The following is a 15,201-nucleotide window of genomic DNA, read 5'->3' on the forward strand; positions in this document are numbered from 1 at the left end:
TGCTGAGGGTTATTTTTGCTGTAACTAACGCCAATGCTGGGTTTTATTATTGTGGTCTCTAGCACCAATGCTGGGTGTTATTATTGCGGTTACTGAAACCAATGCTGGGGGTTATTATTGCTGTTACTGAAACCAATGCTGGGGGTTATTATTGCTGTTACTGAAACCAATGCTGGGGGTTATTATTGCTGTTACTGAAACCAATGCTGGGGGTTATTATTGCTGTTATTGAAACCAATGCTGGAGGTTATTCTTGTGGTCTTTGGCACCAATGCTGGGGGTTATTAGTGGTGCAACTGACTCCAATGCTGGGAGGATAGTTTTGCTGCAACTGACGTCAATGATGGGGGTTATTATTTCTGTTACTGAAACCAATGCTGGGGGTTATTATTGCTGTTAGTGAAACCAATGCTGGGGGTTATTATTGCTGTTACTGAAACCAATGCTGGGGGTTATTTTGTGGTCTCTGACACCAATGCAGGGGGTTATTAGTGGTGCAACTGACTCCAATGCTGAGGGTTATTTTTGCTGCAACTAATGACAATGATGGGTGTTATTATTGTGGTCTCTGGCACAAATGCTGGGGTTATTTTTGTGGTCTCTGGCACCAATGCTGTTTTGTTTTGTTGCAGAGGCTTACACCAATGCTGGGTGTTATTATTGCGGTTACTGAAACCAATGCTGGGGGTTATTATTGCTGTTACTGAAACCAATGCTGGGGGGTATTATTGCTGTTACTGAAACCATTGCTGGGGGTTATTATTGCTGTTACTGAAACCAATGCTGGAGGTTATTCTTTTGGTCTCTGGCACCAATGCTGGGGGTTATTAGTGGTGCAACTGACTCCAATGGTGGGGGATATTTTTGCTGCAACTGACTCCAATGCTGGGGGTTATTATTGTGGTCACTGGCATCAGTGCTTCGGGATATTTTAGAATGCAGTGAGTGACACGAATGCTGGGGAAAATTATTGTGGAGACTGACATCAATGCTACCCAACCAGTCTGTATTTAATCCAGCAGACCCTTGCACTGCATAGTTGAGGGTAAATCTAATGATGGACATAAATGCTTTGATCAATGTTTTCCGATTGATCTCATCTGATTGGAATAATCAATCCTCAGTTGGCCTCCCTCTTGATTGATATGCCACACATGGGAAAGCGAATTTGATCAATAGTAAAGATGCAATCATGATTTGATTTTAAGTCATTGAATGCATTTCTGTTGCCACCCTGCAATCATCTGATCGACAGAAAAACAATCATATTTATGAACAAAGTATCTCAGTGCTGCTGATTGATGGAAAAAAATCAACAATTTTAGACTCTGGCTGATCGACTCAGTTTCATTGAATTTGATCTAACTTGAGTCTAAATTGATTGGAAGGGAACTTATGGCTATTCGATTTTTTTTTTTTGCAAAATCCATTGTTTTTATTTTATCAGTTTTTATCAATTAGATAAACAAATCAAATGTGTATGGTCACCATAAAGGAGGCTGTACAATCAGATTGTTTAGTGTAGGGTAAGCCTAAATTGAGTCTAAGCCCCTGTTCACATTGACTGCAGCTTTGAAATCATGCAACTTCATTGGAAAGTGCGACTTTGATGACATCTGTGCGGCTTCGTGCACAGATGTTTATTGAAGTCACACTCGAAATTGCCAAAAGTAGGGCATTGCATCGATTTGAACCGCATGATTGCCGGTAATAAGATGCACCTTGTAATGCGATTTGACCCATCAAATTTCATGGCAATTTGCTCCAATGTGATCGGGGGTCTAATTGATTGGAAGGGAAGTAATGGCTATGTGATTGTCCATGGGTATTGATCATTCATATTGTTCTGATTAAAAAAAATCAAAGTGCATGTTGCCAGCATCAGATCTATTTTTGAACTATGTACACTTGCAGACGTGATGTGTTGCATTTTGCATTGCATGTTTTGGTGAATTTTTTACTTGACTTGAACGGGCTGCCTGTTGCACAAAAAAAACGCATATTTGTGTGTACACACGTGTAAACATGTACTGCCCTCAGATCCAGAACGCAAAATCCAAAAATCTGCCTTTGAGGACATGTGTCAAGATACCATTGAAAAAAAAAAGAACAGGAGATTTTTTTTTTATATTAAAGAATGGAACTATTTACTGATCAATAGGAAGGAACTTTTGTTTATTGTCCTAATGATTAGTCACATTTTTATGGTGTGTTCTGGTTGTGTGAATGAGGCCTAAGCAAGGGTGTGTATATGCAATGCACTTTTACTTTTGTATTTTTTTTTTTTTTTTACTGATCTATATTTTTTACTGTATTTTTACTTTTACACAGTTTTTTTTTTTTTTTTTTACTGATCTATATTTTTTACTGTATTTTTACTTTTACACAGAATTTTTTTTACTGATCTATTTTTTATGGTATTTTTGCTTTTTCTGAGTGTTTTTTTTTTGTGATCTATTATTTTTACTGTATTTTTACTTTTTCTGAGTATTTATTTTTTTACTGATCTATTTTTTTTTGTTTTTTTTTACTTTTACTGAGTATTTTTTTTCTTTACTGATCTATTTTTTTTTACTGTATTTTTACTTTTACTGAGTATTTTTTTTTAAACTGATCTAGATTTTTATACTGAATTTTTACTTTTACAGGGTATTTTTTTTTTCTGATCTATTTTTTTTCTTACTGTATTTTTACTTTCACTGAGTATTTATTTATTTTTTTTTACTGATATATATTTTTTTACTGTGTTTTTACTTTTACTGAGTATTGTTTATTTTTTTTCTCACTGATCTATGCGCAGCACATATTTACGCACCTTTGTGTACAGGCACATTGAAATCAATGGTCTGCATTTCACAGCTGTAAAAAAAGCGTGGTTACGTTTGCGTTTTCGCTGGTGTGAATGGCATCGCAAGTGCGACATGCATTGTTGTCCCTGGAAACATGGGCGCAAACATGCGTTTCCGTGCGGCCCGGGTGTGAATGCAGCTTTGTGGAATTTCTTTTTGTATTTTTTTTTCTTTTACTGATCTATATTGTTTTACTGTATTTTTACTTTTACTGAATATTTTTTTTTTTTTTTACTGATCTATATTTTTATACAGAATTTTTCCTTTTACAGGGTATTTTTTTTTTTTTTACTGATCTATTTATTTATTTTTTACTGTATTTTTACTTTCACTGAGTATTTTTTTTTTTTTTACTGATATATATTTTTTTACTGTATTTTTACTTTTACTAAATATTGTTTATTTTTTTTTTCTCACATATTTACGCACCTGTGTGTACAGGCACAGTGAAATCAATGGTTTGCATTTCACAGCTGTAAAAAAAGCGCGGTTACGTTTGCGTTTTCGCTGGTGTGAATGGCATCGCAAGTGCGACACGCGTCGTTGTTCCTGGAAATGCGGGCGCAAACATGCGTTTCCATGCGGTTTGAACGCAGCTTTGTGGAATTGCTGGGAAAGGATCACAGACAGGACTCAATGTTCTCTGGAATTGCTGGGAAAGGATCACGGACAGTACTCAATGTTCTCTGGAATTGCTGGGAAAGGATCACGGACAGTACTCAATGTTCTCTGGAATTGCTGGGAAAGGATCAGCGCTTTGCTCAGAAGGAGAATGGAAAGACTTGTCAGAAATGGAGAGCAGCCGGGGACACCAACCAGAAAATGTACTCCGAGGCTGAGCTTTGAGCAGAGAGGCGAAACCACCTAGAGGAGGAGGAGGGGGGAGAAGAGAGAGAAGAGAGAAGGGGGACGTCACATCCCCTTGACCCTCCAATCACCTCGGGGTCCCATTTGATTGGAAGGCGGCAAAGGCTTTAATCTCCGCTCTAATTCGGAGCCTTTTGAAGTGGCTGAGTGTGGCAGAACTGCGGCTGTGTGCGGAGAGAGCGGAGAGTAGAGCGGAGAGAAGAGAGAGAGAGAGAGGAGTGGGCGCTGCTGGCTGCGAGCGGATGGGACGGATCTCTTCTCCTACACTGGATATCATATCAGGACACTGACACCCATCGGATCTAATACACACAGGATTATACACCGGGATCCTTACCGGGGACCTACCTTCACCTCCACCTGGGGTCCGTCTCCCCCATTGTACCCCACCAATGCCTGTCCGGGGGACATGATCAGCTCGCCAGTGGCTTCTGGAAGTCGTGAGAGTCCTACAACCCGGGAGATCGGAGACAGCTCGGGGACACCTACCGGAGGAACCCTCCGACAGTTCCATCACAAAGCCTTCACCCACCCCGTGCCACCCAGCGACCCCCTCCGCCAGGCCGGGCGACTGCCCATCAAAGTGCTCAAGATGCTGACAGCCCGGAGCGGACACATCCTGCACCCCGAATATCTGCAACCCCTACCTTCCACCCCGATCAGCCCCATCGAGGTAACTACACCCCCCAAAGTACATGACACCTACCCCCATCCCTGAGAACCTGCAACCCCTACCTACCACCCCGATCAGCCCCATCGAGGTAACTTCCCCCCCCAAAGTACATGACACCCCCATCCCTGAGAACCTACAGCCCCTACCTACCACCCCGATCAGCCCCATCGAGGTAACTACACCCCCAAAGTACATGACACCTACCCCCATCCCTGAGAACCTAAAGCCCCTACCTACCACCCCGATCAGCCCCATCGAGGTAACTACACCCCCAAAGTACATGACACCCCCATCCCTGAGAACCTACAGCCCCTACCTACCACCCCGATCAGCCCCGTTGAGGTAACTACACCCCCAAAGTACATGACACCCCCATCCCTGAGAACCTACAACCCCTACCTTCCACCCCGATCAGCCCCATCGAGGTAACTACACCCCCATCACTGGATGTCTCCCCCTTCACCACCATCGACTCTCCTAGACTTGTGTCCTCCTAATCCTTGAACTTTCATCTGAGCCCCTTAGTCCATAATACCCCCATCGCTAGATGGCTCTCCCTTCTAAACCCCCCCCCCCCCTCCCATCATCTTTCCTATAGACTTGTGTCCATCTGATCTCCAGAGTCCATGACACCCCATCACTGGATGTCTCCCCCATCACCATCACCTAGACTCCTGTCCTCCTAATCCATTCTCCACACCTAATCCAATGTCCTAATCCCCGTCTTTAATCTGAGCCCCATAGTCCATGACACCCCATCACCGGATATTTCCTCCATCGCCTCTCCTAGACTTCTGTCCATCTGATCCCCGGAGTCCATGACACCCCATCACTGGATGCCTCCCTCTCCACCACCATCGCCTCTCCTAGACTCTTGTCCTCCTAATCCATTCTCCACACCTAATCCAATGTCTTAATCCCCCGTCTATAATCTGAGCCCCATAGTCCATGACACCCCATCACTGGATGGTTCTTGTTTGCCCCCAACACATCTCCTAGACTCCTGTCCTCCGAATTACCGGCTTTGTATTCTGATCCCTAAAGCCTATGACACCCGATCTCTAAAGGGCTCTTCTCCACTCCCAATCCAATGTTCCCCCTAATCCCAGGGATTTCATCTAATCCCCCATAGTCAATCACACCCCGATCTCAAGATGGCATAATCCCTGGTTTAAATCCCCCGATTATTGGAGGTTCCGTTTACTCCCCATCTCTTCTCCTAGATGTATATCCTCAATCTTTAGGATGGACCCCATATCAGCAAACCTTCATTGCTAAGAACACCCCGATTATTGGAGGCTCTTCTTTGCCCCATCCCTGTCCGACGTGCTCCTCTTCTCCCCCCCCCCCCCCCCCCCCATCCCCGATCCCTCCGGACACAGCACATTGTTGGTGCTAATGACACTTCACACCCCGATCTCTGATCGCTCACACATCGCACTCTGGGGTATTATTGGATCACTAATTCCCAGCTCTGCCATCCAACACACACCATTCCCCTCTATGTGGCCTCCACACCAATCTATAATATAGGATCTATACAATATATAGAATATCGCATCTATACAATGTATAGAAAATATATGATCTCTACAATATAGAAAATATATGATTCATACAATATCTATAGAATATATGATTATACAGTATAGAACATATATGATCTATACAATATATATATGTATATATATATATATATATATAATTTATACAGAATATATGATTTATACAATATAGAAAATATATAGAATATAGGATCTTGTATATAGAATATATGATTACTATAGTGTTTATAGAAATCAAGATCTATACAAGATAAATAGAATAGATCTATACACTAAATATAGAATATATGTTTAATACAGTGTATATAGAAAACTATACTATTCTACTATATATAGAATATAGGATCTATACGTTCTCTCTCTCTCTCTCTCTTTCTCTCTATATGATCTATAGAATATATATAGAATGGGATCTATACTATATATATATATATATATATATATATATATATATATATATATATATATATATATATATATATATTATATACGGGATCTATACCACCACATTGGGGCACAGGGAGCCCAAAGACGAGATCGCACGAGTATAGAGTATATTGCAGTGTATAGGGATGATAGGAAGAAATTAGGGATCTCTATGCTACACAAAGTTTCCCGACTTCTCTTACCCCCCCATAGTAATGATCCGGGGAAAGTGAGGACAGACATCACCCCCCAAATGACCCCGCCATCCCCATCCTTCTGTCTGCAACACCTACATTCCTCAGCCATGAGCTCACCCTGTGACAGATGATCCCTACACTGACTACTACTGGAGCACCCACTACACCCAATCAGTGACCCCGGGGTGGCTGGGACATTTACCATTCCCTCTGACTGTGTGTAGGGATCAGTGTGCGATCATTAGGACTTTATATTATTGTATCGCCAAGTCTATTGATCTGTAAAATCTCTATAGTTACATATGGTTAATTTATCTTCCCAGAAATAAAATGTGTGAGAATATTTGTATGATATATAAATATTTATGTTTTGTTTATATTTATTGGTGTAAACATTATATACACGTTCCTGCTTTTTGTGCGTATATGGTGTATATGTATACAAACACACCAATGTACATAGGTATTATATGTGTGTGTGTGTGTGTGTGTGTGTGTATATATATATATATATATATATATATATATATATATATATATATATATATATATATATATACATACATACATACATACATACATACATACATACATACATACGCGTATATATATATATATACCCACAGACTTGTAGTTGTATAAACACCTGTATAGTCGTGGAATGTAGGGTGTCCTATAAAATGGTGGTGGTGTGGCCCTATTTAACCCATGTGTGTCTCTTTTCCTTAGCTGGATGCCAAGAAGAGCCCCCTAGCCCTGCTGGCACAGACGTGCTCCCAGATCGGTAAGCCGGACCCGGCCCCGTCCAAGCTGTCCTCAGTGACCGGCTCCTCCAGCGGGTCTGATAAGGAGTCCAAGTCCGGTCCGCTGAAGCTGAGCGACATCGGGGCGGAGGACAAGTCGAGCTTCAAGCCCTACTCCAAGGCTCCGGACAAGAAGGAGTCCAGCTCGGCCGATAAATCTGGATTCCGGGTGCCCAGTGCCGCCTGCCCACCCTTCACCCCTCGGACTGGCAGCCCCAGCTCCCCCCGCACCCCGCCGCCATCTTCCGAGCCCAAATCCTCGGGGGAGTGCTCGGAGAAGAAGGACGCGGAGCAGTGTACGAAGAGCGGCTCCTCTGATAGCGGATCGCACGGGAGGCGGAGCGTGGAGCTCCAGCAGAACCACCGGGAGGGGACCCCAGGCTGTAAGAGCCTTTCTGCTGCTCCTTCCCCCACTCCTGTCTCCTCTTCCTCCAGCTCCTCTGGCTCCATGTTGGGATCCGGTTTAGTGGCCCCTGTGTCCCCCTACAAACCAGGCCACACGGTCTTTCCTCTGCCCCCGGCTGGCATGTCCTACCCTGGCAGCCTGGCCGGAGCCTATGCCAGCTACCCTCCTCAGTTCCTGGCACATGGAGTCTCCTTGGACCCCACCAAGGGGAACTCTTTGGTGGGAGCCCAGTTGAGTAGCCTAGGCTGCCCCAGTAAGTCTTCTGCCTCAAGTCCCCTAACAGGGGCCTCTCCACCTTCTGTAATGACTGCCAGCCTGTGTAGGGACCCCTACTGCCTCAGCTACCACTGCGCCTCCCAGTTGGGTGCCAGCGCCTCCTGTGCACATGACCTCAAATCTGGATACCCCCTGGTCTACCCCAGTCATGCCCTCCATGGGGTCTCACCACCTTCTCTTCCCGGGCACCCCCTCTACCCCTATGGTTTCATGCTTCCCAACGACCCCTTGCCCCATGTATGCAACTGGGTTTCAGCCACAGGCCCTTGTGACAAGCGCTTCTCCTCCTCCGAGGAACTTCTAGGCCACCTGCGGACACACACAGCCTTCCCAGGCTCCGCGGACAAACTGTTGCCAGGATACCCAAGCTCCTCGTCCCTGGCAGCCGCTGCCATGGCTTGCCATATGCACATGCCACCCACAGGGGCCTCCCACAGCCCTCTGACTCTGCGGAGCCCTCATCACCATCCCCTGGGACTCAGCAGCAGCCGCTACCATCCTTATTCCAAGAGCCCTCTGCCTTCAGGGGGTGCCCCAGTGCCAATGCCAGCAGCCACAGGACACTACTACTCCCCCTATGCACTCTATGGGCAAAGACTTACAACAGCTTCTGCTCTAGGATACCAATGACTACCTTGGCCTTGGCCTTTCTGACTCCTATTAATGGAGACAAACGAGACTTGATTGTTTTTTTGTTTTGTTTTTTTCTATTGAAAAAAGAAAAAAATAGATTTTGGTGTTCATTTGAGGACTGGATCCATGGACACTGTTATTTATTTATGTTAGCTCCAAGCAGACTCAAAAGTGCATTTCTGGACAGGTAAAGTGGAAACTCCCCTTGTAGAGTTATAAATAACAGGGACACAATAACGCTTTTTCTCTTTAATGTTACTTAAACGACAAAAAAAGTAAAAAAAAAAAAAAAAAAAAGACTGCTTTTATTGTATTGTATCTTATTTAACGTCTGTTTGGGTACAAGCCCACCCCCCTCCTACAAAAATCTTAAAAAACAGTGCATGTTTGTTACTAAAACAACCAGCAGTTTGTCATAATTTCAAATTGCCGTTATTTTTAAGGTGTAAACGGTAAAAAAAAAGAGAGAAATTGGTATTTTTTGTATGTATTCTGGAAGAAAAAAAAAAAGATTTTATTGCAAAAATTCCTAATTTGCCTTATTTTGTTCTGGTCGAACTCCATTCATTTGTGCATAATATTCACCCCTTTAAAAAAAAAAAAAAATTGACAAGCTGTGTGCAAGCTTGCTCGGTCATTTTGCATCATGTATCCAACACACAATGTATTGCTTTTAAAATTAAAAGGAAACAGTATATTTAATTTACACACACGGTTTACTTTTTTATTACTTTATTTATTATTTTTTTAAGTACCTAGCACGTTTAATTTTCTTACCTAAATGCCTAGTGATTTTCTTTTTCCATTCCAACATATACAATGTCTCTTACCACTTCCTAATTTGTTCACAAGGTTGTTGAAAAGCAAAAGCAAAAAAAGCAAAAAAAGCAAAAAAAAAAAAAAAAAAAAAAATCTATATATAGAATCGAATCGATTTTTTTAAATGGGGAAAATATAATTATTGGTGCAAGTTTCATTTTATATATATATATATATATATATATATATATATATATATATATATATATATATATATATATAATATAGAGAGAGAGAGAGAAGAAATATATGTGTGTGTGTGTGTGTGTATATATATATATATGTATATATGTGTGTGTGTGTATATATATATATATATGTATATATATGTGTGTATATGTATGTATGTGTATATATATATATATATATATATATATATATATATATATATATATATATATATATATATATATATATATATATATATATGTATATATATTATAGTAATTCGTTGCTTTTAAACAGGATTAAAATGAAATCTACTTTAACTGCAGGTCTTTGATCTAAAAGCTAATAATATCAATTGATTCTTTAGGGTCCAATATGGAAAGATATGAAACATCCATAAATGAACATAAACCGAAATGTAAAACTCTTAAGAATTAAAAATCACTAGATTTTATTTCTAAACCGAATATTTCTTGGTGTCCCTACATTTATTTCCAAATTTCCACTCCAAAGGACAATGTTAATTATTATCATTATTATTATTATTATGATGATCTGTTTGATACATTTATCTGATTTGATCATTCAAGGCTATCCAAATATTCTAAAATATTTATTCCCCCTTTTACGGTAGGTAAAAAATATAATAATTTGCAGGAAGAATTTAAATATTTTTGATCTCTGTTTATAGAGTGACGATTGGCAGAAAATATTATTTGGTGGCTCTATTAAATATTATTATAGATCAGCGCACAGAGATGGAGAATATCTTTATAAGGGAAATGATAATCGGTGCTAAGTGATCTGACAAGTCAGGGTGGAAATTAAAGGGGTGATTGTGTTTGTGTGTGTTTGGGGGGGGGGGGGGTTCTCCTATATGATCGCATATCCTCATGATGTTTGACAATTTAAATATCTTAAAACAAAATCCTGAACTTGTTGCAATGCGATCTCCCTGAGCTGGGAAGTAGGAGCTTTCATTTCATTCACGCTGGCTATGGCGCTATGCACAGGCGTCGTGTAGTTGGCTTGCAGTCACATCCTTTCTGTGAAATGTGATGGAGTCTTTCCCTATATGCCACACCGGGGCTCTGCCTGAGCTCTACCAACAATCAGCCCAGGGACTGGAGCTCCTAGGGTGGGGTGCAAAAATGAGGGGCCACCAAACCAACACTACTGTGTCACCATCAGCTGCTGCTACAGGGCAATCTCTCTATGACAACATCTTAAGGATGACACAGGCCTGACACCCATCTCATTCCTGCACCAAGCAGGTGACCATATGCTTCCAGGGGATATAGGACTTGCAATAAAAAAAAAAAACAAAAAAAAAAACACAAAAAAAAATCGATTTACATATATGGGTGTTTGTTTTATTATACAGAAATCCTTTATAGATGAGGGGTTTTTTTTGTTTGTTTTACTGTTTTTAAATCCATAAGCAAAGTTTTGTCTGTAAATATATTTGTGCATAAATATTTATATGGTTGTTTTTTTGCATGCTGTAAAACAAAAAAAACAAAACAAATAGAAGTTCCAGACTAGGAAGCACCACAGACAATACCGATTCCCAAGGTGTGGCCAGGCACCTAAACCTGCAATATCTCTTCTCCCATATATACAGTATAGATATATAAATATAGATGCGGATATATATATATATATATATATATATATATATATTACACAGATACATATTGGTGTGTCTAAGATACATATACTGTATATTATATATTACACAGATACTTATGTGTGTAGCTCTAGGAGATATATATATATATATATATATATATATATATATATATATATATATATATATATATATTACTTATAAAAAAATAAAAATTACACTCTGAAGTTTTATATGCATCTATTATATATATATATATATATATATATATATATATATATATATATATATATATATATATATATATATTATTTATTATAAAAAATAAAAATGACACTGATGTTTTATATGCATCGAATAAATATATATATATATATATATATATATATATATATATATATATATATATATATATCTTAGTCACACACGATATGTGTAATATATAACATATATATCTTAGGCACATACAATATGTGTAATATATAAAATATATATCTTAGGCACATATTGGTATTTGAAACTATTCAGGTAGTATATAAATAGGTATTTCGGAAATTCCATTATTTCCAAAACTATCATATACATGCATTGGCTAATAAGTTTAAAGCTATTAATGGCAATTGTTACAAGCAATGATTACTTTGACCAAAATGCAACTTTTTTTTTTTTAAGAGTGGATGTGGTGAGAACGAAGTACACCGATAATAGTCCTCATTTATAATTAAAGGACGATTGAGTGTACTTGATGTGAAATCCCAAGATCAATAAAACTGTTGCAAATCATCTCACATCATCTGCTACAGGGTAGTGCAGAAAATATTCAGCACCGTTTAATATTTTTCCACCCTGAGATATAAGTGGAATCTTATTTGAATCTGGCTGATGTGTATTTTTTTTTCCTATTTAGATAAGTTGACAGTTCTGTCGGAGACCTTTATTTATTATTCAGCCTTTATAGTTCTAAAATGTACATCTATTTGTGCAGGAAGGCTTTAAATATTAGTTTGGGGATGCTGTAAAAGTAGAATAAATGTACCAGAGCTGACAGCAGCAGCATTTTATGTGTAACCCCCCCCCCCCCCCCCCCAAAAAAAAGTTCCAAAGTGTGTCTGAAAGCGTATTAAAGTGCCACCTATCTATCTAGACAGATATATCTATATGTCTATTTATCTATCTAGATAGAAATATAGATAGATATCTTTAACGTGATGACATTGAAGATGACATTGTGTGCAAAACTATAAAAGTGTCCAGCTTGCCACCTTTAAATATATCTATATCTATCTATCTATCTATCTATCTATCTATCTATCTATCTATCTATCTATCTATCTATCTATCTATCTATCTATCTATCTATCTATCTATCTATTATATATATATATGTATATATATATATATATATATATATATAGGTATATAGATAGATATATATCTATCTAGGTATATAGATAGATAGATATAGATCTACAGATAGATAGATAGATAGATTATATAGCTATCTATCTGTAGATCTATATCTAATATATATAAATATATCTATCTAGCTAGATCTATTTTTATCTATATATAGATCTATATCTATCTATATCTATCTATTTATAGATCTATATATATATATATATATATATATATATATATATATATATATATATATATATATATATATATATATATATATAGACATATAGATAGATATAGATATGTTTAAGGTGGGCACTTTTATGTTTTGGTATATAATGTCATCTTCAAAGGGCCTGAAACTATACATTTATATTTGCATACACAAATAACGAGTATATACTGTAATTTATAAATAAATATATAAATAAAATATACACATATATGTATACTGTATACATAATTATTTGTGTATATAAATGTATAGTTCCAGGTGCCTTTGAAAATGACTTTAAGTACAAAGTTGTACTTTCCTTGTATCGGTTTATCAGTTAAAACGTATTATGGGCTGTTATTAGCACTACTTACAACGAGTGAATGCGACTTTTTAGGGTGAATGTGGTATAACGAAGTACACCAATGATGTTTTGTTAGTAAAGGACAATTGAGTGTACTTGATGTGAAATTCCAGGATCGATAAACTGTTGCAAATCATCTCCTATCATCTTCAACCACTACAGGAAAGAGCAAAAAAATAAAAACATATTTAGCACCCTTTAATTTTATTTTTTTACACCCACCTTGAGATATAAACGAATCCTGTTCCAATCTGTCTAAAATGTATTTTTTTTTCCATCTGGAGATGACTTAAAGATTAGCTGACAATTCTGTCACAAAGCTTCAGTGTCGAATAAAACCACAAATTAATGATAACAAAGAAATGAATGGGAGCCTACAGGAACCTGCAAGTGGAAATACTTGAAAGAGACTTAAATGGAATGCAATTACATACACGTTCCACTTTCCTTTTCATCAAGTGATTTGAATTAATTTTTATTTCAGCAATTGTACTTTTTTTTTTTTTCTTCCACGATGCATTGGTTTGTCAAGAATAAAACGTCTTACAATGCCATTGCTGTCATGTTCCAAACTGCTTTACATTTCAAGTAAGGAGAGAAAAACAAAGCTATTTGCAATGAATCACGAAGTCGAATAATTCGAGACTTCACACAAGGTGGTGAATCAGAAATCTTGGAGCAATTTGATCACGTCTCAGTTTTTTTTTTTTTTTTTGATACTGAGAGATATTTCATTAGCCTAATATTTGTCATACTGCATTTAGGCGTGACGATTTCTAATTTCGCCACTAGGGGTCTCCACTGAACATCGGCTGTCTAGGTATGAAAGTTGCACCCAGCTTGGGCTGCACGTATTTACTGATAAACATTGTTACTTCTTAGTATAACACATCAGAACACAAAAGTATACAATTTTAAATTGCAGACATCCATCTAACAACAGCAGATTGTGAAAAACAGCATACAAAAAAAAAAAATGTTAGCCATTTTTCAAAGAAGCCATGGGCTGCAATTTATTTACTTTTAGACTAATATTAGTAGGTGATATATTTTCTCATCCTCACCAGGTTTGTAGCCTTCATTTTTCTATGGTCGGAAACAATCTTTGATCTATAACAAGGAAAGTGTCTTGAGATAAATATATTTGGACAGATAAAGGGAGATGATGTGTGTGTTTCCAGAAACGACAGTCTTATCTGGCATGTAATTCCAAACTCCATGAACACTCATATAAATTGCCAGCAAAGAAAACAATTGTCTCTGGTAGTATGGGGTGATCTTATCAGGGATTGTGGGAGACAAATTCAGACTCCTGAAATTGTTACTTTTATCCACATTGGGATCTTTTGTTTTACAAGAAGAATTCTTCACATCAGAAGGTACAGTGTAACACTTTAGAAATATTTATCTATTTCATTTTTTTTTCTTTTTTTTTTTTTTACAAAATTTCTCCCTTTGAGGACAAACAGAACTTGTCACAGTTGTCCTGTCTTTTGAAATTGGGATAAGCAAGACATATGCCTAATGAAAAAATTGGACTGTGGCCATCAAGGGGGTGGGGTCAGATTTTTTTTGGCCATTGGGGCTGTTGCGCACAGCAACCGACTCTGTACCGTCTTTCATTGAAAGAAATCTTTTGCCATTGGCTATAGCCTTACGCATTTTTTTTTTCTAATTTTTTTTAACAATCAACCCCATAGAATTTATTCTTGATGTTGGTGGCCTGTGATCTAGAACAACAGAAGATAACATGATACAAGAGGTCTGGAATTACTCATTTAATTGGAGAAAATAATATAGTGAGACATTATTACTCTGATATTTATTACTGCTGATGTGCTTATATATTAATAAAAAAAAAGAAAAGAAAAAGCTGGTGGTGGTTACAGTGCTAACAGCATGCTGTGCAT

General features: G+C 38.1%; 1 protein-coding gene across 1 annotated transcript; it reads left to right on the plus strand.

The window, feature by feature from the left end:
• Positions 1 to 3,731: 3,731 nt before the first annotated feature.
• On the plus strand, positions 3,732 to 9,401 carry ZNF503 (zinc finger protein 503). The gene is made up of 2 exons (XM_077454024.1): positions 3,732 to 4,389; positions 7,307 to 9,401. The coding sequence occupies exons 1-2, from the start codon at positions 4,126 to 4,128 to the stop codon at positions 8,690 to 8,692; spliced, it is 1,650 nt and encodes a 549-aa protein (XP_077310150.1). The 5' UTR covers positions 3,732 to 4,125; the 3' UTR covers positions 8,693 to 9,401.
• Positions 9,402 to 15,201: the final 5,800 nt, after the last annotated feature.

The sequence above is a fragment of the Lithobates pipiens genome, unplaced genomic scaffold (genome assembly GCF_037356315.1).
Source record: "Lithobates pipiens isolate NorthernLeopardFrog02 unplaced genomic scaffold, aLitPip1_a1.2 Scaffold_25, whole genome shotgun sequence".
In the NCBI taxonomy this organism is placed as follows: Eukaryota; Metazoa; Chordata; class Amphibia; order Anura; family Ranidae; genus Lithobates; species Lithobates pipiens.